At 42.5% G+C, this 26,940-nt stretch overlaps 1 protein-coding gene across 7 annotated transcripts; it reads left to right on the top strand.

Moving 5' to 3' along the window:
• Positions 1–26,940, top strand: LOC143805345 (mitochondrial amidoxime-reducing component 1-like). Of its 7 annotated transcripts, none has more exons than XM_077284593.1 (3): positions 1–322; positions 634–745; positions 6,480–8,915. In XM_077284593.1, exon 3 carries the CDS (start codon positions 6,491–6,493, stop codon positions 8,714–8,716), a length of 2,226 nt encoding a protein of 741 aa, XP_077140708.1. In that variant the 5' UTR covers positions 1–322; positions 634–745; positions 6,480–6,490; the 3' UTR covers positions 8,717–8,915. The 7 variants fall into 7 exon arrangements, with proteins under 7 accessions (XP_077140708.1, XP_077140699.1, XP_077140738.1 ...); XM_077284632.1 differs by lacking the exon at positions 634–745 and adding an exon at positions 24,811–26,940 and having other exon boundaries at positions 243–322; positions 6,480–6,539; XM_077284584.1 differs by lacking the exon at positions 634–745.

Genomic DNA, 26,940 nt, shown 5'->3' with positions numbered 1-26,940 from the left:
GTGATCGAATGCCACAAGACGAACAAAAAAAACAAGGAAAATGACTTAAAAAAAAAATGCAAATGATGGATCAGAGCTTTAATATTATTGTTTTCTCCCCTGAAAGGGCTGTGAACCTCTTCTGGTGGTGGAAGTAGAGACCTCTGCTCACAGGAAGGGTTTTGGACATGAAATAGTTAAGGGAAGGCCAGTTTGGTCCACCTGGCGCTAGGTGGCGCTCACGCTCCTCCCGCTGCTTTGACCGACGCTTCTAGTGTTTGGTGTCAGTGCCTGTGTGGGCAACGGGAGCGGCTGACGCGCGTCGTGTGCCCGGGAGGAGCGGGTGAGTAGCGGCGCCTCCGGTAGGGCAGCAGCGGGTACGTTACCCTGTGCCACCCGCCGGCACTGTGCCCCGGGCAGGACAGGCAGCTGGGGGAGAGCCGAGCGGGCAGCCTCACTCCCTGTGGGTTGTATATAGCTGTGGTTTTCCTCAATCTCAGCTCTTTTCTTCCTTTTAACCTGCGTTTCTTTAACCCCTTTGAGGCCAGGTCTGAATGGGCCTTTACAGGGGTTGTCCACCTTTTTGGAGACTTTTTTTTTTTACCTAAGTGTATGTATTTTAAGCTAAAGATTGTATTTTTTTTTGTCATTTAGGTTTCATTAAAAATGTTCCCTCTATGGCACCACATTGCATCGTGTATTCCTGGCTGCGGAATGAGTTGGCTGAGGATTCGTCAGGATGAGGGTCTGACAGGAGAGTTTATAGGTTGTTTGTTTTTTTGTGGCTGACTTTTCTGACCACATCCAAGTTGAACGCGCTGCGAAATAAAGAGCCGATAAAAGCCAAACGGTGCAAACTGTTTTATGAAACTCAATTGCAAAACTGATTTGATCCCTAAATATATGTATTTAAGAGAAAAAAATATCTATAGATAACATATATATCCCAAAACGATGCAAAAAAACCCTACAGCTTGTAGTGTCCAGCAATACAAAACAGCAAGGTCTCGTACAGCCTCCTACCATGCAGAGCTGCTGCCGCTCATGGTCCTGGCAGAAGTGAGTCTAGAGACGACACCGCAGGGCCTGGGGGCTGCTGCTTTCTGTGATGGCACATTTACTTGCCTGTGTGTTTAATCACAGGAGCGAGTGTTTCTGCAGCGTCTCCAGCTCCCTGAACTCATCAAGTCAGTGACATATAAGCTCAGCGGCCTACATCGCTGACTTGATTTATGATGAGCTCAGGGGGATGGAGACTCTGCAGAAACACTCGCTCCTGTGATTAAACAAACAGGTAATTAAATGTGTTATCATAGGAGCGAGTGTTTCTGCACAGGAGCAACGTTGACAAGCTCATGACTGGGAGAGACACCTTTTAATGATACCTAAATCTTTTATAGTCCAATGACCCTTTAGACATGAGGGATCTATCTGCAGATCGTTGTCACTTACATCTTATCTTCGTATGTGTATAACCACCACACAGGGGCGGAACTATAGTGAGTGCCGAGGCTGAAGTCGCTTCTGGACCCCCCTACAGCCTATGGGGGCCATAAAAGATCCCTTTGGCCCATCATTTTATTTTTTGGATGGGGGGGCACGCTGGCGATTTTTCCATTGATGCCAACATTGTTGGCAGAGCTCGCCAAATTTAGCTGGATGTGCCAACAATCTGCAGAAAAAGTCTTGCATCTGTGGCTGGCTTCTTCCTGCCCATGCATATTAGATAAAAGCCGCTGGTTTCTGATGGAGGTGAATGAATGGTGGAAGGAGGGACGGGATCGGTCATTGATGGGATCGGTCATTGATGGGATCGGTCATTGATGGGATCGGTCATTGATGGGATCGGTCATTGATGGGATCGGTCATTGACGGGATCGGTCATTGACGGGATCGGTCATTGACGGGATCGGTCATTGACGGGATCGGTCATTGACGGGATCGGTCATTGACGGGATCGGTCATTTGGATTTAGCTAATGGGGTAGGATTGTAAAAACATGGAGACAGCACCACACCTGTCCCCTGGTTGTGTGTGGTATTGCAGCTCAAACTACTATTTATTTAGTTGGCGCTCCGCTGTGACACCGGACACGATCCATGGACAAGACTGGCGCGAATATTGAACTATCAGTGACTGTGATTAGTAACACAGTCCTCCTCCCTCGCAGCACATCGGGGGCATATACACCGCTGGGGTCCCTCCGTGATAATTTCCATGTTGGCAAGTCTAACATATTCCTGTACCGGCAATTAATGGATAAAATAATTGTACGTAGTTGGTGCCGCACTGCGCCCTCTGGTGGATCTGATCCCTTCACCAGTATGGTACCTGGGAGAATAATGTTTTTCTCTTTCTACGACGTCCTCCATGACATACCTGTAGGTTTTCATTGTAAACCACCTTATACTGGAAAACCGTTTTTTGCCTGGGGTGTAAACAATGGAGTTTTGTTTTTTTTATCCTGGTTGCCGTGGCTACAACTACTAACCTAAATGGAAAGGAAAACAAAGACGAGAATTAAGCCAGTCAGTGGACGTATCCATGACAACCATGACAAAACCCTCCATTGTTTACACAGCCAGTTGTCGAAAAGTGATCACAAGGAGTTTTATTTTTTTCATAGTTTAGAATTTTTTTTTTTTTTTTAAACTACTGAAATGTAAATAAATAAATAAAAAGAAGCCTTTTTGGTATCTCGGTAATTTGTAATTTTACAGCTAGGTGATTCTCACCACAATGTTTACCCATATAAAACAAAACAAAGCCTAAAACAATACCTAAATTACTTTTTTTCCCCCTCATCTTTTAATTTATTCAATTTCTTAAATGGTAAACAAAAAATAAAAAAATGTCATCATTCCAAACTACAACCCGTCCCCCAAACAATGAGCCCTTGTACGGTAATATTGACTGAAAAAAAAAAAGATGGCTCTTAGAAGAAGAGTAAGGAAACAAAGTGTGAAATAACAAAATTTGGCTCCGATGAGAGCGTGTTAAGAACCTTTAAAAAAAATAAAATAAACTTAAGGAAAGAAAAAAGCTAACTATAAAGAAAATTCTAATTTTTGTAACGATCTGACATGTTGGAGTTGGCCACTTTTTGCTGTAATTGGGTTTTCAGTCGGTATTTGCAGACTATTTTTTTGGGAACAAAAGTACACACATTCTACAAAATAAATATATAAGAGCGGACATAGGCTACGTTCACATGTTGCATTTTTGCTACTTTTTTTATGCAAATTAAAAGCTGCATTACCAGCAAAAGCTATGAGATTTCCATAAACTCATGCACGCACAATGTTTCTTTTTTTTTTTTTTCTGACTGAATTGGAAAACTGCTGCTTTTTTTAAAACTGCAGCATGTCGCTTCTTTCTGCGTTTTTCCAGCGTTTTTTCACCCATAGAAAGCAATTAGAAAGTTAAGCACAGGTATGAGGTTTTGCTGCAGAAAACTCAGGAACAACAGGCACTAATCTGTATCCGCATGAAACATACAGCAAAACCTGTGTTGTTTTTTTTGTTTGTTTTGTTTTTTAAAGCAGCTTCTCTACTGCCAAAAGAGCAGGTTTTGCCTGCAGAAAAAAAACGCAGCAGAAATGCAGCGTGTGAACATAGCCTTACATTGTGTGGTGAAGTCTAGCGGTTTATAGAGGCGTAATGTAGCACTGTAATATCCGTGGAGAAAACAAGGGATCTACCTAGGGGCAAAGGGACCATGATGGAGGGGTTGAGCAGTTCACCATATTTACATATGCCAAAAGTGTTTTTGTTTTTTTTTTATTTTATTCTGTATGTGATATATCTGGGTTACCTGTGATGGACCCAGCATACGAGTATAAACGAAAACCCTGAAGTTTCCATCAAACCTGCTAAAATGACCTGGCTCAAATTATGATTTTTTTTTTTTTTTTAAAGGTTTATTACTTTTATCCAAAACACTGAGACCAGGCTCTGCAATGGGTATAGTGCACAGAGAAAATACTACAATTAAAATATTACGTTTTTTTTAGATATTAGTAATGAACGAATATGCTCATGTGCTAACTGAGTTTCTTCGGCGTGCTCGAAAAATATGTTTGCGTCCCCACAGCTGCATAATATACGCCTGCAACACATGCAGGGATTACCTAACAGTGTATGTACTTAGTAGACACATATTGATAGTTGGTGATACAGTGCCGTCCATTGATGTAGACCTAATAGGACTTAGCTGACACCTGCTGATGCTCTCACTGCGATGGGCACCTGGGGAGGATCACCAGATCTTCACCTTAACCTGATTACTCCTCACCTTCAGTCTACCGACGTAGATGAGAGCTGTTTCACGATCTCTCTCTAGACAGTTCTCTCCTGACTCCCCCATACACATGAGCGTTATTATTGACTGTGTGTTAATGCACTTTAAAGGGCAACAGTGGGGAAAGCCGCTGAGAAATTCCTCTTATTGCCCCTGAATAAAAAGATCGGGGGGCGAAATGACAGCTGCCCCATACAGTCTGAAGGCCACCATACACATCCGCTTGGCCAATTTTCATCTAATGTGTCTGGGAGGTTTTGGTGGTATCTCCAATATGTACTCGAGAGAGTTTAAGACAAACGTCTTTTTTTGCTATTGTACTTTCATAACTTTCTGTTTCTGGCAGTGTAGTTAGCCGTGTACTGAAAGGAAGTTTTGTTTCTTTCTGATTCCCATAGTGATCTAAAATGCATAGAAAAGAATCATACCAGTGGACACATGACCCTGGGCACAGCTGTGGAACCTGGAAAGAAAACTTTTAGGCGACCCTTCATCAGGGCAAAAATTGCCATTTTTGCTCATTTTATCCCCACTGCTCCCCTGAGTATTCTCTTTTTTTTTTTTTTTTTCTAAATCTGCCAGACGGTTCCAGAGATATGGGTCTTTTTATTTAGCACAAATTTGAATGCCCTTAACCAAAGGGGCATGGCTCACAGAGTAATAATGCAAAGCTGACTACGAGACATGCCCCAAAGAATCCTGTGAACCCGCCCCCTCCTAAGACAAGAAGAATTACCTCTAAGTAAAAAAGCCCATATTCCTGGAGAAAAATGGAAGATTTTTAAAAAGAAATACGAATAAAGTACACAATCAAAGAAGCAGCGGGAATAAACTAAAAGCAAAAGGTAGGACACGTTTGACCTGGTTACAAGACCTCTTTAAATAGTTCTCTAAATGCAGCCAGGAAATCTAAAGAGATATCTGGGAACCAATGTAAGGGTTAATAAATCTTTTATGTTATGGTAAATGTGTTAAGAAATACATATAAAAGACTTCGGTTTACTTGTGCTAATGAAAAGTCAGAAACTGGAAGCTTCATGTACGGAGCAGCTGGTATACCTCCCATAGTGCACTGAAAAAATGGCAAAGGAGTGTAAATCTAGGTAAGTACAAAATATGGAATATGCATAATAATTGGCTGTACAGTGGTCAAATGCTTGGAAATTAACAGAGCGAGTGTGTGACTACTGTTCTCCTTAGAGGACCTGTCACCAGATAAAATGTGGCCAGTTCCTGCTTCTACTTTATTCCCACTGCTCCCCTGATTTTTCAGATTTTTTCATTTTCAAAATCCATTCTATGGTTCTAGAGATTTGGGCCTTTTTATGGTCTTCACAGGGGGCGTGGCTCACAGCAGCCTAAAGTCCCTCCCCCGAGGAACCTTGCCATACATGTATGGCGGATTTGTGCACTCCTTATATAAAACGGGATTACAGGAGCCTGCTACATTTATTGCAGGTGCTGGCTTTGTTATCCGGTGCTCGAGAGTTACTCTCTAGATACTCCTAGAGCAAAATTACCAGTTCATTTTTATTACAAACGTCACGAGCACAAAAACGCACACAAAAAATCACTGAGTTGCTGTTTTGTTTTTCTTTTTAATTCCACAGCACTGATTTTTATTTTTTTTTCCATCTTCCAATTCGTTGTATAGTAAAACAAATGGTGTCGGTTCTTCCCGCAAAAAATAAGCTGTCTTGATGGAAAAGTTGAAAAAAAAAAAAAAAAATCATGGCTCTTGGAAGAAGGGAAGAAAAAAACAAACAAGTGAAAACTCTCCTGGTCCTTATGGTGCTCATCTATGACGGCCAATAATCCAGAATGCTTGATAATCTGATACTTGATGCCAAGTGAAGTGAATTTTACTGTAATATAAAAAGCGGCCACATAGTGCGTGGACCGCTGTAAGAAGACGGGCACTTGTCATATGCCTGTAGATTATTAATTATACAGCGCTAGTCAGTGACTCTTTAGATGTAGCATATCCAGTTGTACTGGCAAAGACAGACCAGTGTTAAATTTAATTAATCATTTCTTTTTGCCTTTTTTTTTTTTTTACAAACCTATTAAAATAGATTTTACTAGACCCAAATGGAAAAGTTACATTTTTTAATATACTTACGTGTCTGATCCTGCTGTCATATTTCCACTCTACTTTTTTTTTTGCTATATTAATTGGCATTATAATTTTTTATTACAGGTTGATCCATCATGCCTTCATGTATCGTTAAAGGATGCGGTTACACATGGAAGTCCAGAGGTACAGGCATCATTATGCACTCCTTCCCAAACAACCCAATGATTATAAGGCAATGGTTACAACAAACTGGTCAATTTGATAACGACTTGGACGCCTCAGTTGAAAAGATCATCGTAGGAAAGAGTTCTGATATCTATCGCATGTGTTCCAAGCATTTTACTGATGATTGTTACATGAACAATGGTTTTCGTCGAACTTTGAAAAGAAATTCTATACCAACTATATTTGTCAGAACACCACCAAACTGTGTAGTTCCAAAAGAAGATGGTCCAAAGAGAAAAAAAAGAAAAATATCTCAGACTTATCGGGTTGTGGCGGATCAAGGTCCTTCCACCTCATGTAAACCTTTATTATACCATACTATCCAAATAGGAGAGGATAATCCAATGCTTTTTGATAACCCATCTTCCATCTCCGCAGAACCGAGTAGGGTATGGAAAGTTGTGGTTGATCGAGGTACCAATACAGATTCTGAGAGAATCGGAATGACACCAAAGTTTGGAAAAAAACATGCACAAACTCAAACGTCAGTACGAATGTTTCAAGGGCAAAATGAGACTCGAGTGCAAAGTAGTCACAAAGGTCTAAAGGATAGAAGATGCCCAAAACGTGTTGATTGTACCTTTCATGAATCTGACTACAAAGATGAGGAAGAAGAATCATTCTACGTTGAAAGCGATGAAGAAGCAGAGGATGAAGCCCATAACGAAGAATTCAGATGCATCTACGAGGGTCCCAAGAGTCCTGTCCGTGACAAAAAGTTTATAGTGTTTGAAAGTTGTCTTAATAAACTTATTGGGATGTTACCGTGTCAGGCACAGAGTAAATGTGAGGATCGTGTAACACATGTTCGAAAGAGCTTTGTGGGGTCATCTGTAATTGTAGAAGTCAAATGTGCAAGCGGCCACACCAAAACCATATGGGAGAGCCAGCCAAGACTGGGCAAACAACCATTGGGGGATGTTTTGGCATCAGCTGCTGTCTTATATAGCGGCACAAGTTTCCTCAAAATTCTTCAAATGGTAAAATTGTTGAACTTGAAATTTGTCAAAAAATCCACCTATTACAAAAACCAGTTAACACATTTGTTTCCAACCTTAAATCGTCACTGGCTCATGGAGCAGCAGTCTATTATTACCCGCCTGAGAGAGAAGCCCGTATGCCTGGCAGGGGACTACCAAGCCGCCCGACCCGACCACTTGACTAAGTATTATACCTACGTCATGATGGATGCAGAAACTAAAAAGATTCTTGGATTTCACATACAGCAACATCTGCCCAGTTTATCTCAAGCTCACCACAAAAACATAACATTTAAGAAAGCGCTGAATTGCGTCCTAGAAAAAGGGGTCAATGTTAAAATGGTAACCACTGACCTTGGCGTCGGAGTTAGGAAAATAATGAAGGACAGTTATAGCAATATTGTTCACCGCGTTGACCCTTGGCACTTGGCAAGATCCATTAATAATAAAATACTTTTCCAGGCCAAGAAAAAACACTGTGAAGTCCTCTCGGATTGGTCATTGCCCGTCAAATCGCACTTGTGGTGGTGTGTGAAGACTTGCGATGAAAACAAAGAAGAGTTGTTGGATCGCTGGAATGCATTGCAGTACCACGTTATTAATGTGCACGAATGGCGTTCCAGTTCTGACTACTGGAAGTGCCAGCACAGTGTAGGCTCCAAACCTACCAGGTGGCTTTCGAAGGGTTCCTTGGCCTACCGTAGACTTAAAGAAATTGTGCTCAGCCCTACTGTGCAGAGAGACTTAAAGCGTGTATCCTTCTATTGCCATTCTGACTCTCTGGAGATCTTCCATAGCACATGTCGAAAATACCGACCTAGTCGGCTTCGTTTTTACATGGACGAAATGGTGGCCAGGACCCAGCTAGCAATATTGGATCATAACCGAAATGTAACTAGAGTCCAAGCAGCCCTAAAGGACTCAACAACGGTCGGTGTCCCTGGACTTTGTGCCAAATTTCCCAGGGGCCGTAAATCTCTTGTGGTAAAAGCACTTTATGAGTGCAAAAGCCAGGACTTTATTTTTGACTTATTACGAGAAGTGGTTACTTCTGTGCGCAAGAAAAGCAAGATGGAGCTGAGTGTAGCCCAGCCTGCTGCTCTACTAAAGCTGTCACAAAGAGACCGGGACGCTCCACACTTGGACAATACTTGATGATGTGTTTCATGTTGAAACGTTGTTAGTTAGGTTTTTTTTTTTGTTTTTTTAAAGTAGAATTATTTTTTGTATTACACCCCTTGATTCTTCTTGTCATTGACACTCCAGAAAAAAACTGGAGTAGGGTTTGCATACTCGTAGCAATCCTTAAAAGGAACCTGTCACCCCCAAAATCGAAGGTGAGCTAAGCCCACCGGCATCAGGGCCTTATCTACAGCATTCTGTAATGCTGTAGATAAGCCCCCGATGTAACCTGAAAGATGAGAAAAAGAGGTTAGATTATACTCACACGGGCGGTCCAATCCGATGGGTGTCGCGGTCCGGGGCCTCCCATCTTCTTAAGATGGCGTCCTCTTCTGGTCTGCACGCTGCGGCTCTGGCGCAGGCGTACTTTGTCTGCCCTGTTGAGGGAAGAGCAAAGTACTGCAGGCGCTGGGCCTCTCTGACCTTTCCCGGCGCCTGCGCACTGCAATACTTTGCTCTGCCCTCAACAGGGCACACAAAGTACGCCGGAGCCGCAGTGTGAAGACAAGAAGAGGATGTCATCCTAAGAAGATGGGAGGCCCAGGACCGGACCGCGACACCCATCGTACCGGGACCGCCCCTGGGTTAGTTTAATCTAACCTCATTTTCTCATCTTTCAGGATACATCGGGGGCTTATCTACAGCATTACAGAATGCTGTAGATAAGCCCCTGATGCCGGTGGGCTTAGCTCCCCTTCGATTTTGGGGATGACAGGTTCCCTTTAACTTTAAGCAGTCACTGACTATAGGGGGCCTCCTACTATAAACCACTTTTTCTCATGGATCCTATTCATCTTTATTGTCAATAGGAAGCCGTGTGCCAAAATTGCAACCAAAATGTTGGATCCGTTCTTTGTGCAATGCTGTGCATTGTAGTAACAGAAGAGCGGTAGATGCTGCACCAGATGTTACTGATGTGTAAGACTACAATGGAACATAAGATCAGTATTAGAAAAGTAAAACAAAGTATTTGTAAAGTTGCTCAGCGTTACGTTAGCTTAAAAATATAAATCTTAAGAAAAAAAAAAAACTTGTCTTTTGAATCCCTTGAGTGATCCGTCAGAGACTTCCCCTCTATTACTCACTCCAGTTGGTGGAGTTACGAATTATGTCAATGATGTACAATAAAAAAAAATGAATTATAGTACTTTTATGCCCCAAAATTTTAGGCACTGTACTTGTTTTTGTATGTTAAAACTAAAATGTAATAAGTTTGTTCTTCTTGCTCTAATGTGCCCACAAACCCTGAAGAGGGCGAATGTAGGTTGGTTGTGTTACCTTGTGAATGCAAGAAGAGCGCCTATCAGTTGCTCGAGAAAGCTGGCTGGTTTTAATTTACTGCTCATATTGGGGTGTGAAATTTACATAATTCTAACTCCATTTCTAACAGTGAGCCTCATTGGATCTGCTTTCAGATGAGTGTTTTTCACGAAACATGTACGGGCCTCAATGCACGGACCTACGGCGGGTCAGGAGTGTATTGTGGTCTGTATACGTAGCATGGAAAACTCGGATCTGAAAACGGTCATACCTTGCAGGGGCCACGTGAGTACGGGATGGGACGTCACTGTAGGAACAGCAAGGACCACTACGGTCATGAGTAGGTTAAGAAGTAGGTAATGGTTTTTTCACTCTTATTTTTATAACATTTCATTGCATATTTGGTAAGTTGTGACAAATTTGGATATTCCCTTGAAACAGTAAAAAAGATTATAAAGCAAAAAATGATTTTCTTTTTGTCCTGTTAGTGGCAGTGCACAAGCTCAACAGTAACTCCATGCTTTCCCTTTGTGGCTGCAAAGCTCTGTGCTTGGCTTCTTTGCGGGCGCCACGTAGAGAATGACTTGTTTTCACCGGAAAAATCCCTTTCTGCTAACTTTGGAGATACTTTGCATGACTTCAGTGTGCACTGATCTGGAGGTCTGTTCTTTATCCTCCAGTTACATCCAAAGCAGAAGCAAAAAAGTTCTGATTGTTGCATTTTGGAAGGCGGCGTTTGTGGTGGGAAGGCTTTAGGTGAATGGTGTAACTGTTTGAGGGCCTATGATTCATGGTTCTCTAATGGGTAACGGCAGAAGGCTGAGACTTTGGATGTGACTTGTGGTGTGTTCATCCAAAACGAGTTAGAAAATTTGTGCAAAAATATTCAATCTGATTTGTAAAGTGCTATTGTACAACGTTGTAAATTGAGTTTCTTTATGTAATGATAAATAAAACGCAGTTCAGATTCACGGCTTGTCTTTAAGGGAATGAAGTTGGGGAGAGGTGGTGGGGGGGTGACTAAAAATACCTGCACTTTATGGCTAAAAGTATGTGACCCTCCTTCTTCCATATATTGAGTTCAGCTGTTTAGGTCACAACCATGGGAAGCGGGTGCATAATATCCAACACTCGTAACTTCTGTAAGCAAACATTGGCATTAAGACGGCCATATACATTAGATGTCTGTTGGCCAAATAAATGGTGCTTCGGCTTACAGCCATCTTGGTTGACTCTTCCATAGACGGGAGCTCTCGTTTCGGACCCGCGCTCCTGTGTTCTCTATGAGAAAGCCGCCATCTTATATCTGGGAGAACATTGCAATCACCAGTCCGAAATTGGACATGTGCGATCGACATCTACTGACCATCAATCAGTCATTGCTGCCGTACACGTTACACCGTCAAGTGAACTTGTTGATATCGGCGGGTTCGGCCAACATTAGTCTAATGTGTATGGGGGGCCTTAAGTGTGGGTCGTTAGTGGAAAAACGTGATCCCCTGAACTGGAGCACTGATTGGTAGCCCGACCTTCTCTATCACCAGATCTCACAAATGCTTTTTTGGCTAAATGGGCACAAATTCTGACACCCACTCAAATCTTTTGGACAGTCTTCCCAGTAGAGCGATGGCTGCAAAAGAGACAAGGGATGTCCAAAAAGCGGATTTGTGTTTGTCAGGTGTCTATCTCTGTTTCGCCGTATCGTGTGTTCCTATTCTGTTATTGTGGTCTCCCACCTTGTCTATGGGGAGAACTGATTTGGATGCTTTTGCGAATTACCCTTGACTTCATCAGGTGGCGGCACATGAGGGCGACTTATGGTTAGGATTAAGATCTCTGCAGACACCTGGGGTGTATCTGCGCTGATGTAAGGGTATGTGCACACGTTGCAGATTGGCCTGCTGAATCTTCCGCACAGAATCTGCATCTCTTGGCAGAAAACGCAGGCCAAAATGCTTGCGGATTTAATGTGGAAAATGATGCGGGTTTCTTGTGGATTTGTTGCAGATTGTCATGCGTTTTTTGATGTGCGGATTTGCCTTACTCAATGTATAGTCAGTGGGTGCAGAAACGCTGTGTTTCTGCAAAGAATTGACATGCTGTGGAAAAAAACGCAGCGAATCCGCACGGATTTTTCCGCAGCATGTGCACAACAATTCTCAAATTTCCGTTGAGTATCATTGTTACTATACTACACTGCAGATTTGATGCAATTCCTCGCGTCCAAAAACTCTGCGGAAACGTCAAAATCCACAACGTGTGCACACAGCCTAAGGGTCACCGCTGCTATGGGAGTCTGCCATATTGTTAGTGCCCGCATTATAGCAACGGCCACAGTGTGAAAGCAAAACAAAACCGGTCAGATACCCAGACTGCAGTTAATCGCATGGTAGGATTAGATGCATCAGATTAGCAGGTAGTATCTCACTTTAGGCTTAGATACAGCAGCACCGTTGCATGGTGACAGGAAAACTACTGAGGATTTCACAGCATTTACTGCAGCACTTTCTGCACAGAGACCTTTACTCTGCAGATTACATATCCCATGTTTGCCTCTGGAGCTGTGAATAGTTGGCAATGATAGAGGGGCCGGGCTTCGCCTCTCCCTGTCCCTTGGCCCCAGGAAGGAGATTTTGTAGAGCAGTGCTGAATATAGCGTTCTCCACGGCTGCAGAACGGTGAGTGTTCAGCTGGATATGCCTCAACTAAACTTAGCAAAACTTAGCAAATAATCCTTATTTTTGTTCCTGGCTCTTTAAAAGAGCAGAGCGGCCTGCGAGACTTATCAGGCAGAAGCTGCAAAAATCCGGGCTTGGACTGTGGCCTAAAAAAGTGATAAAGCTTCCAATCTTGGGGTCCTCTACCACATGTGGTGGAGCAAAAAAAGGTTTTTTTTGTTTTTTTTAAGAGTTATTTGCAAATTAAACAGTGCTTGCACTGACAATGATGGCGCTGCGGGCGATGTAGTTTAAAAGGATTTAACCCTTACTGGCAAGTAAAGTACTTGGAGGCATGCGCACCGGAGGGATCTGTTGTCACCATCTGTCATGGGGTCAGAAGGGAAAGCAAGTACAGATCCTCTTATGACCTCGTTCACACTTGTTTGAATCTGTCGGTGTTTTGCATTAGCGTTTGTAAGCTGTGATGTGTGAACGAAACAGAAAAGAGGTAAACGGAGGATTTGCCCCTTTTCTGTATATTTGGGCACAATACTGGTATTGTCTTAGAAGTAATAATGCAAAATACAGACCACAATATGTAAAGTGTGCGAGGGTCGTCCGTATACAGACCGTATAATACAGCCATCCAGGGCTCGTTCACACAAGGGCATTATACATACATGCGGTGTCCTTGTCAAAATTGGATACCAAGCAGACAGCACTCGGAACAATGTAACTCTATAGAGTTGTTTTAAAAATTTTTAAGTAAGTGTCCGTGTGGGAAAAATATCAGCATGGACTATAATTCTCCGCATATTGGATGATACTCGCTCAACAAGTCTGTTGGTGCGCAAAAGAAATCTGATCCCATGTTTATCCGCATTGCAACTGATTTTTACTTCTACAGTTTCGTTCATTAACATAAGGAAATAGATTCGGTCTTGAAATTATTTTTTTACCCGCTGATGTATAAAAATGGATGTCGCATGGATTTCATACAGAAGTAAAAATGATGCAGGGGTGAAATACTGATGACCATGCAAATTAAAATTAGCCCCTTTTTTTTCATGCGCTCATCTGAACCTTCATGTGACTGGTGTCTTAAATTATTATTTTTACTTTTACACTACAAAATATTGAGGGGTTTTTTTTTTTCATTTATGCAGCTCTTCAGAGCAGATCTTAAATATTTTTTTAGAAATTGGATTAGGCTGATCTTTTTCATGGTTCACCTGCCACATCCGGATACTTGTAGAAGTCACTTTTCACAAACTCAGCAATTCTTAATTACGGTAGTTGAGATGATAAACCCAAAAATGACAAATGCCTATGTGAAAGCATTATTTTATTTTTTTTTACTTCGTTTATTGAAAATATACATAAGAACAAACACATTTCCGATGTCCATAAACAGGAGTACACTTTATTACATTGGTTTACAAAATTAGAACAACAATGTATGAATTAGTCGTGTTCATTCCCATGTCCTGGTCATTAACCGTCCGGCAATGTTATACCGTGATTATATATGTCACATACATCTAACCACACATTCTAACTTATCTCAGTATACATTTACTGGATTGCATATAACATCGACCTCGAAACTTGGAGACCGATACCCAATAACTATTTACATAACAATAACTAAAAATTAACATTTCTGATGGTAAATCCGACACACCTGTAAATATGGTTTGGGCACCCCCTCCACGTCAATATTCTTAGGCACTTGTTAGATTGTGACAGATGTTAAGTTCCAGAAGTCCCATATTTTATAGAATTTCCCAGGGCACCCTCTATTTTGATAGACCGTGTTTTCATATGGAATCACTGAATTGACAAGTTCTACCCAGGATCTCAGTGTTGGGTGTGAACTACCCATCCATCCCAGAGAAATTAATTTCCTGGCCAAAAATAGCGTCTCTCGGAGAAATATTTTAATATAATGGTCCCAATTATCTTCTTCCATAACCCCCAACAAGCACACCAAGGGATCCAGGGGAATTGGCATTGCAATTAGAGATGACAAGAAGGTGGTGACCTCCTGCCAGAATGTATGTATTACTGGACACCTCCACATCATATGTATGAAGTCAGCCTCCAACTCGAGACACCTCGGGCATTCCGAGGTCTGAGAACGTCCCATTTTTGCTAATTTAGCTGGTGTAAGATATGCTTTATGGATTATATATAATTGGGGCATTTTGTTGATAGCTGATGGGGAAACCTCGATTGAGGACTCCAGCATCTCCTCCCAAATGTTAAGAATCAAGAGCTGCCACTTTTCCTTAACCGCCAAAGGAGTAGAATGTAAAAGCATTATTGATGAGCGAGCGTGCTAGCCACTACTTGTTACTCGATAGTATCGCGGGTGCCCGAGCACCATGCTCAAGTCCTCGTTCCCCATGTTTCGTGCCTGTTAGCCAATAGACATGCGGGGATTATCTGCCATACTCGATAATGCCGTAGCCATGTTCGCTACTGGCATTACTGTGAGTGGCCTACTGCATCGAGTCGTATATAAGGTCCTGTTGATGCAATGCTCGGCACAGTCCTCTGGAAGCTGTTCAGGTACAGTTGTTATAGGAGGGAGAGCGTATTTTAGAGCAGGCATATAGGCAGTGTTTAACATTGCTATGGCAGTACATGTATACCGCTGCTGCACCATTAAAAGAAAAGTCATTTTCAGGGCTGCATACTGTCCTTTCTCTAGTAAAACCGCTATTACCTGTATTTAGGGTAGGCATAGCTGGTAGAGGAGGGATAGGTTTGGACTAGAGGTGCAGTATATAGGCAGGGTTTAATATTTCTATTGCAGTACTTGTATACTGCTGCTGAACAATTTATTTTCACTATTAATATGGAAAGTTTGAAGTCATACATTATATACCTAATTTATGGCGAGGTGAAACTACCTATTGCGGGAACACAACAAACACACTTTTCCACAAGACCTAGCTTTCTATCCCACTTTGCAAGGGGGATGCGGGACACCGCTTTTGAAGCTGGAACAGTACAAACAGGTGATCATTTGGATGGTGGATATTCCTTCCAGTATGTTTTCCAACACCAACCTGTCTTCCATATCATGCATTTTCACTAGCCAAGAGTTTGGACCACATAATCACCCTGATCCTCCTTCATTCCACCATGGCGAGTCCAGGGAGACAAGTGATCCCACACTTGGACACCATTTATTGATTCTGGCCTCTCAACCTGCCTGTTTCAAGAGGAACATTAGGAGATCGTGTGTAATGATGCCCAAGTATTTGAGCAGTCCCGGTCGGAACAAGATGACCGTGGGGAACGGCAATTAGTATCTCAAGAGCTAAATGATGAGGCACAGTTGCCAACAAGTGATGTTGTTAAGTCAACAAGTCAGGAGGACCTGAGTGCGGATGTTAACGATGAAGTCAATGACCCAACCTTTGAATGTGCCATGCAGAGCAAGGAGAGCAGTGTAAAGGGGAAGGATCTGTAGCACCGAAACAGACGCAGTAGGGTGGTCAGAGGGAGAAGGCGGGTAACTTCCCCAGAGCACCCATGCATTACAAGTTCCCAGGCGATTGGTTAGGTGTTCCCCTGTCTGACACTTTTAGGCTAAGTGCACACGTTGCAGAATTTCCGCGGCAATTCTGCAGCTCCTGCCACAGGTAAAACGCATGCGGAATCGGCATGCGTTTTCCCGCTAAACCCTAGTGTTTTGCAAGCGTAATTAGCTTGCAGAATGCTAGCGTTTTCCAAGCGATCTGTAGCATCGCTTGGAAAACTGATTGACAGGTTGGTCACACTTGTCAAACATAGTGTTTGACAACTGTGACCAACTTTTTTACTATTGATGCTGCCTATGCAGCATCAATAGTAAAAGATCTAATGTTAAAAAATCATGATATTCTCACCTTCCGGCGTCCCCGGCAGACTTCCCGCTCTTCGAGATGCTCCGGTCCCAGTAATGCTTTGCGGCAATGACCCCAGATGACGTACGTCATCACTAGTGCCAAACAGCATACCACAGAAGAGTTATGGAAAGGTATAATAGACCAGGCAAATCTGTGGCTATCACTGGTGAACCTACAACTAAGCATGGTCGTGTGTGATAATGGGCATAACCTGGTGGTGGCTTTAAGCTTGGCAAGCTCGCTAATGTACCATGCCTGTCCACGTGCTCAATTTAGCGGTTTCTGAAAACCTACCCAGATTTGCCTGCTGTACTTGTGAAGGTATGCTGCATGTGCGCCCATTTCCACAAGTCAGCTACAGCTGCCGCTGGTCTGGCAGTGCTGTAGCGGCAGCGCTTGTAAGTGCCTGTTCATTGACTGATGTGCGAAGTGACCACGCTCTGGAACTCCACATTACACATGCTGGCAAGGCTTTGTGAGCAGCAGAGGGCAGTAGTTGAATATAAGCTACAACATGCCTGTCGGTATTAGGCTACTTTCACACTTGCGTAGGTACGGGTCCGTTGCAATGCATTGGGCCGACGCACGTTGTGAAATTTGTGCGCGACGTGGGCAGCGGATGCAGTTTTTCAACGCATCCGCTGCCCATTCTGAAGTCCGGGGAGGATTAGGCGGAGTTCCGGCCACGCATGCGCAGTAGAAAATGGCGGACGCGACGGACAAAAAAAGTTCACTTGAACGTTTTTTCGTGCCGACGGTCCGCCAAAACACATCAGATCCGTTGCACGACGGACACGATGTGTGGCCATCCGTCGCGGTCCGTCACTAATACAAGTCTATGGGCAAAAAACGCATCCTGCACGCACATTTGCAGAATCCGTTTTTTGCCCAAAACAACGGATTGCGACGGATTAAAAAAAAACGCAAGTGTGAAAGTAGCCTTAGTCAGCCTCTGCACATAATCGACGAGTAGGCATGGATGTCCGATATCTGTGAGGTTCTACAAAACTTTGAGGAGTCAACCAAGTTGCTTAGCAGCGATGATGCCATAATCCGTGTAACCATCCCGCTTCAGTGTCTACTCAAGTTCTCGCTGCTCACAAAGAGGAAGCTTTGGATGTCAAGAAGGAGGAAGAAAGTACACAGTGTGATACTACTCAGCCCAGCCTCATCTCCTCTTCTCAGCTCAGATTGGGTGATAATGAGGAGGATTAACTGGAGATGGTTGCCTGCTCTACAGAGGGTACTAACCACATCAGCGTCATCCCGTCTGTTCATCATGGATGGGCTGAAGAGGAGGAGATGGAGAGTCGTACTCCTGGTGAGGACAGGGAAATCTTGTTTGTTGGGAGTGTAGCACACGACTGACTTTGTTCTGCTGCCTTTCCCATGACTCTCGCATTATATGCATTTTGGCTAACATTAATTACTGGTTGTTAATCCTTCTTGACCGATGCTGCAAGGAAATTTTTTCATCTCTCCTTCTGTGGCGGTTAGGGCTAGTAAAATGGTGCAGTACCAGAAGACCGTAATAGAACAATTAGTACAAAAATTCCCATGTGATAATGCTGGCAGCAGAGTTAATAGATCCTTGGGCAACCCAGGAGGAGAGACGAGGGAGACACACGCCAAATCCAGCAGAGCAAGAGGAACACTATCAAAGGTCTGGGACCATTTCATTAAACCCTCCAGACCCTGATTGTGGGGTGGTCTGACAAGGAGGGAAAAGTTTTGGAAGATTGTGAAGGAGTTTCTAGCAGACCGTATCAGCGTCCTCCATGATGACAACTATTGGGTATACAAGCTGGACTGCCCCTTTATGCCTTGGAGGTGCTGGCCTGTCCTGCCTCTAGTGTTTTGTCAAAGGGGATTTTTAGGGCCGCCGGTGGCATAACTGATAGGTGCATCCACCTGTCAACTGAAAATGCTGACAGGCGCTTATCAATATAACCAAGGCCTGGATTTGCCCAGACTTCTCAACCCCTCCGGATTGCATCAGTGGAACATAAAGCCAATTCAAATGTTCCATCATGAGGCCCTCCTTCATAATTTTTACAGGATGTGTATGAGGTCTACCTCTACAATTCTCTTATATGTATACCCCTAGTAAATGTTTTGAATTTCTTGTGTTTACTGCATAGGCTTTATGAATCTATGAGTCCCACTACCTAACAATTTTAACAAACGTATATGGGGCCCTTCTTTATGTCTAATATAAGGTATATCGGCAGTGGTGTAACTAGAGTCTGATGGACTCTTTGGACAGCCCCCCCCACCAATCCCCCCCCCCATCCTGAATATATAAATATATGCATCCACCATCCTTGTATATACGGTGGCATGTAAAAGTTTGGGTACCACTGGTCAAAATTACTGTTATTGTGAACAGTTAAGTTGAAGATGAAATGATCTCTAAAAGCCTAAAGTTAAAGATGACACATTTCCTTTGTATTTTAGGCAAAAAAAAATATTGTCATTTTTACATTTTGAAAATTACAAACAGGAAAATGGGCAAAAGTTTGGCCATCCTTGGAGATTTGTGTACTCAGATAATTTGACAAAGGTTTCAGACCTCAATTTGCTTGTTAGTTATGGCTTGTTCACCATCATTAGGAAAGGCCAGGTGATGCAAATTTCCCAGCTTTATAAAAACTCAGACTCCTCTAACCTTACGCCAAAAAAGAGCAGCCATGAATTTTTGTAAGTAGGTGCCTAGCACTCTGAAAATTAAAATGGTGGAGGCCCACAAAGAAGAAGGCTATAAAAAGATAGCACAGCGTTTTCAAGATTCCCTTTCCTCCATTCAAAATGTAATTAAGAAATAGCAGTTCACAGGAACAGTGGAGATCAAGATAAGGTCTGGAAGACCAAGCAAAATTTCAGTGAGATCTGCTCGTAGGTATGCTAGAAAGGCAAATCAGAACCCGCACTTGACTGCAAAAGACTTTCAGGAAGATTTATCAGACTCTGGAGTTGTGTGTCACATTGTTCTGTTCAAAGACACCAGTCATCGGAAGAAAACCTCTCCTGCATCCTTACCATAAAATTCAGCATCCATAGTGTGCAAAAGAACATATAAACAAACCTGATGCATTTTGGAAGCAAGCCCTGTGGACCAATGAGGTTAAAATATAACTCTTTGACAACATTGATCAAAGGTATATGTGGAGAAAAGGGGCACAGAATTTCAGGAAAAGAACATCTCGCCAACCATTAAATATGAGGGTGGATCTATCATGCTTTGGGGTTGTGTTGCAGGTAATAGGATGGGGCTTTAACAGAAAAAAACCCATAAAAACAATAACTTTATTTGATATTTATTAAAAAACACAAAACGTATACAAATTAAAGCTGAACCCTATTGAGATACTAATACACCCCTATCCTTAAAATTACCTGACAGCGGAGGTTGGCATCCTAGATAAAATCGAGAAATGGCGCCCCCGCTCCACAGTGGCTGTCCCTAATCAGCCCTAGAAAACCCTACAGTGTACCTAATGATTACCAGTAATTTAAACTATCATTCAGTATATAGGTATTGCAAAAGATTGATTATATTAACTGAAGGCATAGGAAAGGAGGTTGAAAATCTCTTCCCCCTGTCTCCTAGTTATAACCAGACCAATTGGTATATTGGATCACGGCCACAATGGGAAAACCACAAGTGGCCTCAACCGTAGAATTGTGCAATTTAGCAGCAAGAGGCCCTCTGCGTGGTGTCCGCCTCTGGTTGCAAGACATAGAAATTTGTGTTACGTCTACAATGTTTTTATGATTGAAAAATTGTTTTAAATATTAACATGATTATAAAGAATTTCCAACTGTGGTAACATAAAATAATTCATACTGAAGCGCTGCCCACAAAAATCTAAAGTCGCCACATCAAAAAACACATTAAGACAGTGTGGTCACATTATAGGGGTCCAACAATAGCATAATACAAATCTATCAATGCAAATACAACAATGACTAGGTGAGTAAAAGGTACAAAAGACTACACAGATAATGATTACAATGCTTCTATTAAAGATACTTGGTTATAAAGATTTAATAATACCCACTGCCTAGTACCCTGACATGTTTCACATTTTGCTTAGTCAGGGGGACTGAATGAGGGGACCCCCTGATGAAGCATTACACGAAACATAGGCCAGGGCACTGTGTGTGACATGGTTCATTGGCATGGCGTGTGGTGAGAATTCTATTCAATGTCCTTCAGGACTTATACAGAAGCTATGCAAGAGAGAATAGAGTAATACATCCACCATGGGGTAAATTTATCACAAAATTGTATAATTAAAACAAAAAAGGTGCTTACATATTAATGGCATAATTGGCAAGTGACAGAACTATAGCAAGGGAAAACAGGTGCAGCAAAAGTACACCACCACTAAAACAGTGCAAGAGGTAAGGATATTTTTGTTTCCATACATATCAATATAAAGTGACAATGCAGTAATGGGTCCAATCCATATCAAAATAAAGTGACAGTGCAATGATGGATCCAAAAACCCAGTGTGGTCAGGTCAGCATAGATAGTGTATCATCAAGTGAGGTATTTGTCCAAAACTGAACACTAGCCCCGGAAGAAGCCCACGCGAAACGCGCGTCGGGGTGGCGTGTGCAGCACCCCTTACAGCCATGGGTAAGAGGATTAATATTATGTGACTAGGTTGGGCCCTAATGTTCAGTTTTGGACAAATACCTCACTTGAGGATACACTGTATCTATGCTGATGTGACCACACTGGGTTTTTGGATCCATCATTGCACTGTCACTTTATTTTGATATGGATTGGACCCATTACTGCATTGTCACTTTATATTGATATCTATGGAAACAAAAATAAAATATGCACTGTTTTAGTGGAGTTTGTACTTTTGCTGCACCTGTTTTCCCTTGCTATAATTCTGTCACTTGGCAATTATGCCATTAATATGTAAGTGCTTTTTTGTTTTGTTTTAATTATAATAACATTTAGTGATAACTTTACTCCATGGTGGAGGTATTACTCTATTCTCTCTTGCATGTCTACAATCTGGTGGGAGTATATCCACAGCTATTGCGATGAGTGGTTTGAGCAATTAGCCGAGCACCACTGTCTGCACTGTGGTCTGTGCCTAAGATTTTGTATTCCTTATACAGAGGTAGTATTGTTATAGAGGTTACTACATTGCTGGATATGTAGTATTGTGTTTTTAGCAGAAGTATTGTAGTATTTATTTCTGTAATCTTTTATTCCTTTTTATCTATTGGTTATTAATTATATGAATTCTTGGCAATAGCTTTACACGAATGGTTGGCTGGCAACCACACACAATGTGCATTACCCAATAAAGTGCAAAAGCCACCAAACGACGAAGGTCACTGTCATGTGGTAAGATGTTGCACAAGACGTGCTCGCCGGCACAAACTAGGTGAACTGCTTGCAAACCAAGAATAAGCAATCAAATCATGGCTGTAGAAGGACAGATTAATCGCTGCCCTGGTCCGAGACCTGGGCTGGACCTTTATTAATCAGACATACAATTAGCACAAACCACTTTCTAAGTATTGCCGACAGTCATGCGTGAATCTCAAGCTATAAAAAATTAAGTTCAATGGTGCGAGATGTAGCACTTGGAATATACAGTGGCTTGCAAAGTATTCACCCCGATTGGCATTTTTTGTATTTTGCTACCTCATAACCTGGAATTTCACTTTTTTTTTTTTTTGTTTGAGGGTTTGCATAAGTTCATGTAAAAAAAAAAACCATGCCTACAACTGTGAACATTGGGTTTTCTTTTTATGATGAAGCAAAGAACAACTAGGACAAAATAACTAAGAACTTCAGTGTGAATAACTATTCACCTCCCCCTCCTAAAGTCAGTACTTTGTAGAGCCTCCTTGTGTGGCAATTACAGCTGCAAGTTGCTTTGGATAAGTCTCTATGAGCTTTCCACATCTTGCCACTGGGATTTTTGCCCATTCCTCAAGGCGAAACTGCTCCAGCTCCTTAGATGGATTAGTTAGATGGTTTCGTCTGAAGAACAGCAATCTTCTAGTCTGACCACAGATTCTAAATTGGATTAAGGTCTGGACTTTGACTAGGCCACTCCAAAACATTTACACGTTTACCCTTAAACCACTTGAGTGTTGCTTTAGCAGTATGCTTTGAGTCAGTGTTCCTCAACTCTGGTCCTCAAGAGCCACCAACAGGTTATGGTTTCAGGATTAGTATTGCTCAGGTGATAATTGCATCCCCTGGACAGGCAAGAATTCCATCACCTGTGCAATACTTAGGAAATCCTGAATACATGACCTGTTGGTGGCTCTTGAGCCTCCGCAGGATAAATGTCACTCATACAATGTATTGGACGCGATGAATCTGCACGGTTCAATGAACATATGCGGAATCACCTGCGTTCAATATCCGGCAGCACTTTGGACACAGCGGACGTGTGCTGCGTCCAAAGAGCTGGCAATTCCTGAATCGTGTGCACAAACCCTGACAGACTGAAACAGATTTTGCTCAAAAATATCCCTGTATTTCGAACCATCTGTTTTCCCTGTCCCTGCTGCCGAAAAACATCCCCACAGCATGATTATGCCTCCACTATATTTCACAGTGGGGATGATGTTCTTGGGGTGATGAGCTGTGTTGGTTTGGCTCCAGACATAGCGTTTACCTTGTTAGTCAGAAAGTTCAATTTTGGTGTCATCTGACCACAGCACCTTCCTCCATACATTTGGGAAGTCTCCCACATGTCTTTTGGCACATTAAAAAAGAGCCTTAAAATTTGTGAGTGTAAGTAAAACGTTTTTTTCTGCCCACTCTTCCATAAAGGCCACCTCTATGGAGTATATGGCTTATTGTGGTCGTATGGACAAACACTTCAGTCTGTGCTTGGGAACTCTGCAGCTTCTTCAGGGTTACCTTTGGTCTCTGTGGTGCCTCTCTTATTAATGCCTTCCTTGCCCAGGTTGAGAGTTTTGGTGGGTGGCCCTTACTTGCAGGTTTGTTGTGGTACCATGTTCTTTCCATTTGATGATAATAGATTTGATGGGATTTTTCTTTATGGGCTTCATAGCAAAAGGGGTGACAACATATTCACATGCCCATTTTTAGTTATTTGTTCCCAAAAATGTAGTTTAAATGCACGTTTAGGCAGAAATGACATTTGAAAATATATATATATATATATATATATATATATATATATATATATATATATATATATATATAATTTTTTTTTTTTAAACATATAAAAGTGTCCAATATTTTAATAAAAGTGACATATAGCATGATGAAGGAATTACATGAATGTAATAAAAAGGTATTTTAAATTTAATTTCCGCATCTTCACTGGCAGGGCACCAACTTAATCTATTTATGTTTCTGACTTATAGATATGTCTCAGACTTCTAGATGCAGCAGAAAATGGTCAAAAGCCGCCACTTCAGCCATCTGAAATCTATAGTTGAAAGGACATTTCCATAATCAAACCCCACTACTCCTTCCCAGGATAGGCGATCATTGTTACTTGGCTCCAATTAGCTTCCACACTGACGCTCTAGTCACTGACTGGGGCTGATGGGCACGCAGAGAATTTGCATGGTGAGTGGCAGCATCCATGCTACAGTCAATTGGGACAAGATCCACATGCTCATGATCACTGGGGGTGTCGGCAATGGGGCCCATGGCAATATAGTACCACCGATTTTGTGAGTAGGTGATGGGTTGTGATTGTGGAGAAACGCCAGTAATGTGAAGCTTTAGAGTCCCTCTACCACAATTAATATTCGGCTGCACAAGAATTCCTAAAAGTTCCCATGCCCAAATTTTGGCCCATATAAACACGGTAAAGATCAGACAATGGATTTTTTTGAGGTCTAAAAATTGTTTTTGGCAGCACATCAAGTAAGCAGTAGATGTATCGCTGATGACATCAGTCTGTAGAGAGACAAACCAATCTTAATATTTTGTCCCCATACAGTTTACATCGGCCCATGAAAAAGGGTCTTAAAGGAGTGCTGATCAACTTGATATATCGTCGGCCAGCGTTTGTTATGGACAGTGTTAACCCACCAGTTGGCATCTTCCCTTCTGGTGGCTAAACGAAAGGAGTCAGAAGAGGCTATACTTTGGTCAGGTGCCCCAGATTGTAGTGAAGGATGTTCCTGTGTTGGCCATAAGTGTTGAGAATATTATGGTTGGTTCCCTTTGGTAGGACAGTTGTATAAACCTGATATTTTCTCATTGTAGGGTCCGAGGAGCCACGTGACCAACAACATCAAGGGCACCTGAACTAAAGGCATTTGAAAATACCCAGGAATTCCCAAGAAAATGGCCAGCGCCTCAAGCATTTCTGGAGTGATGCAATCAGTGGTTGAAAATTTCCAACGCCATCGGTTGCCACTGCTCTGTGCAGCCGGCCTTGGAGTCACAGCAATTGCTTCTTTGATGTGGTGGAGAAAGAAATATGGAGAGCGGGTGGAGCTGAGAAAAGTAGGTACAGTCTCCCAGATTCTTATATACCCCATCAAGTCATGTAAAGCGATTCCAGTGCAAGAAGCTGAATGTCTGGAGCTGGGGTTGAGACATGAAGAACTTGAAGATCGGCACTGGTTGGTGGTGACCGAGGAAGGACAGATGGTGACAGGTCGGCAAGAGCCACAAATTGTCCTAATCTCAGTAACTGGCACTGGAGACTCGTTGTGCCTAGAAGCCCCCGGGATGGAGAAGATATTTGTCTCAGTGGCACAACCCAAGAGCAATAAAATTTTGGACTGCCGAGTATTCAGTCTTGACATCCAGGGTCGGGACTGTGGAGACGAGGTGTCTCATTGGCTGACAACCTACCTTCAAAGTAGTACACCTTACCGCTTGGTGCATTTCGAGCCCAGTGTAATGAAGCCACGGAAGTCCCATGAAACAGAAAAACCATTCCGGGAAAAAGATGTCATTGCCTATCCTGATGCCAGTCCCATAATGCTGCTATCTGACACCTCACTGGAAGAACTCAACAGGCGACTGGAAAATCCTGTCTCGCTCGCCAACTTCCGTCCCAGTATTGTTGTGTCCGGGTGTGAGGCTTTTTCGGAGGATGGTTGGGAAGATGTCAAGGTGGGCACAACAAGACTGAAGAGAGTCATGGCATGTGGTCGATGTATTTTAACCACAGTTGACCCAAATACTGGAGTTATGACCCGGAAGGAACCACTGGATACACTGAGAACCTTCCGACTGAGTGATGAATCCCTGAGCCACCTCTACAAAAAAGCTCCTCTCTTTGGGCAGTATTATGGGGTGGACAAAACCGGGATGTTCAGAGTTGGAGATCCAGTGTATCTGGTGGTCCGCGGCGGATAAAAACTATTGCCTCTCTTACTAACACAATAAACTGGAATAATCAAATAGCATTTTCTCCCTGAAGCTAAAAATAATGATTCTCCTGACAATCTATACAGCCACCACGACCGCTCTCACATGGGTTACCACTCAACTTGTGGTCCCGAATGGCAAGTCTGGCTAATCGGCCTGAAATCAGACGTCTATGTATACAGACCACAATGCTCAGACCAAACACAGGTCTTCTGGCCTGAACTGATGGCCTCCTATAAGCCTTGGAGGACGTCGGTTCAGGTCTGGAAACCCGCGGGTGGCCCGGGCATTGCAGAGGTCTCCATTTAGCCTTACTCGGAGACATAACTACAATTGCTGCTCAAGACCGTCGGGAGTGTTGGTCTTATCGGTTGTCACTCGGCTTTCTCTAAAATGCATAGCTAGATGAAAAAAAGTTGGAATATTTAATCACAAGGCAGAACACGACAACTTTATATGAAACAGGAACTTTTTACCTAAAGTGATAAATAATCCTTGATGTCATTGAGAAATGATAGTTAAAATGGTTGTTTCAGGATTAGGAAAGCATGGCTTTTTTGTTTCTGAAACAGTGCCCCGCCGATCCACAGGTGGTGTCTGGTACTGCACTTTATTGAAGTGAATTAATCTGAGCTTGCAGTACCTCATGCAGCCTGTGTACACACGTGGCGCTGTTTCTGAAAGCAAGCAGCTAAGGTTTTTCCAATCTTGTACAACCCATTAATCTCGGGGCAAGTTAATTGCCATTGTGTCTGCCACATGTTGGCGCCCTATGTACTCCTCAGGTAGCGAGATCCCCATATTGTTCTGTCTGTATTTTCTAGGTAATAATGGTGGAGTTTTTACTTTCTGGTTCTGTATAGGATATTTTGAAAACATTGGAATAAAACAGAAATGTAATAATTTGTGATTTGTTATTCATTTATATGGAACAGTTTATAAAGCAACTTTCTCTAATGTTGTCTGGCTTTGTAATAATCGGTGACTAATAAACATACGTTTGTGCTGGTC

This window comes from Ranitomeya variabilis, chromosome 1 (genome assembly GCF_051348905.1).
Source record: "Ranitomeya variabilis isolate aRanVar5 chromosome 1, aRanVar5.hap1, whole genome shotgun sequence".
NCBI lineage: Eukaryota > Metazoa > Chordata > Amphibia > Anura > Dendrobatidae > Ranitomeya > Ranitomeya variabilis.
This window is presented reverse-complemented; position numbering and strand designations above follow the sequence as displayed.

Bases quoted from the DNA above. Each gene is read 5' to 3' on its own strand.
- LOC143805345 (XM_077284584.1), top strand. From the start codon at position 6,491: ATGCCTTCATGTATCGTTAAAGGATGCGGTTACACATGGAAGTCCAGA.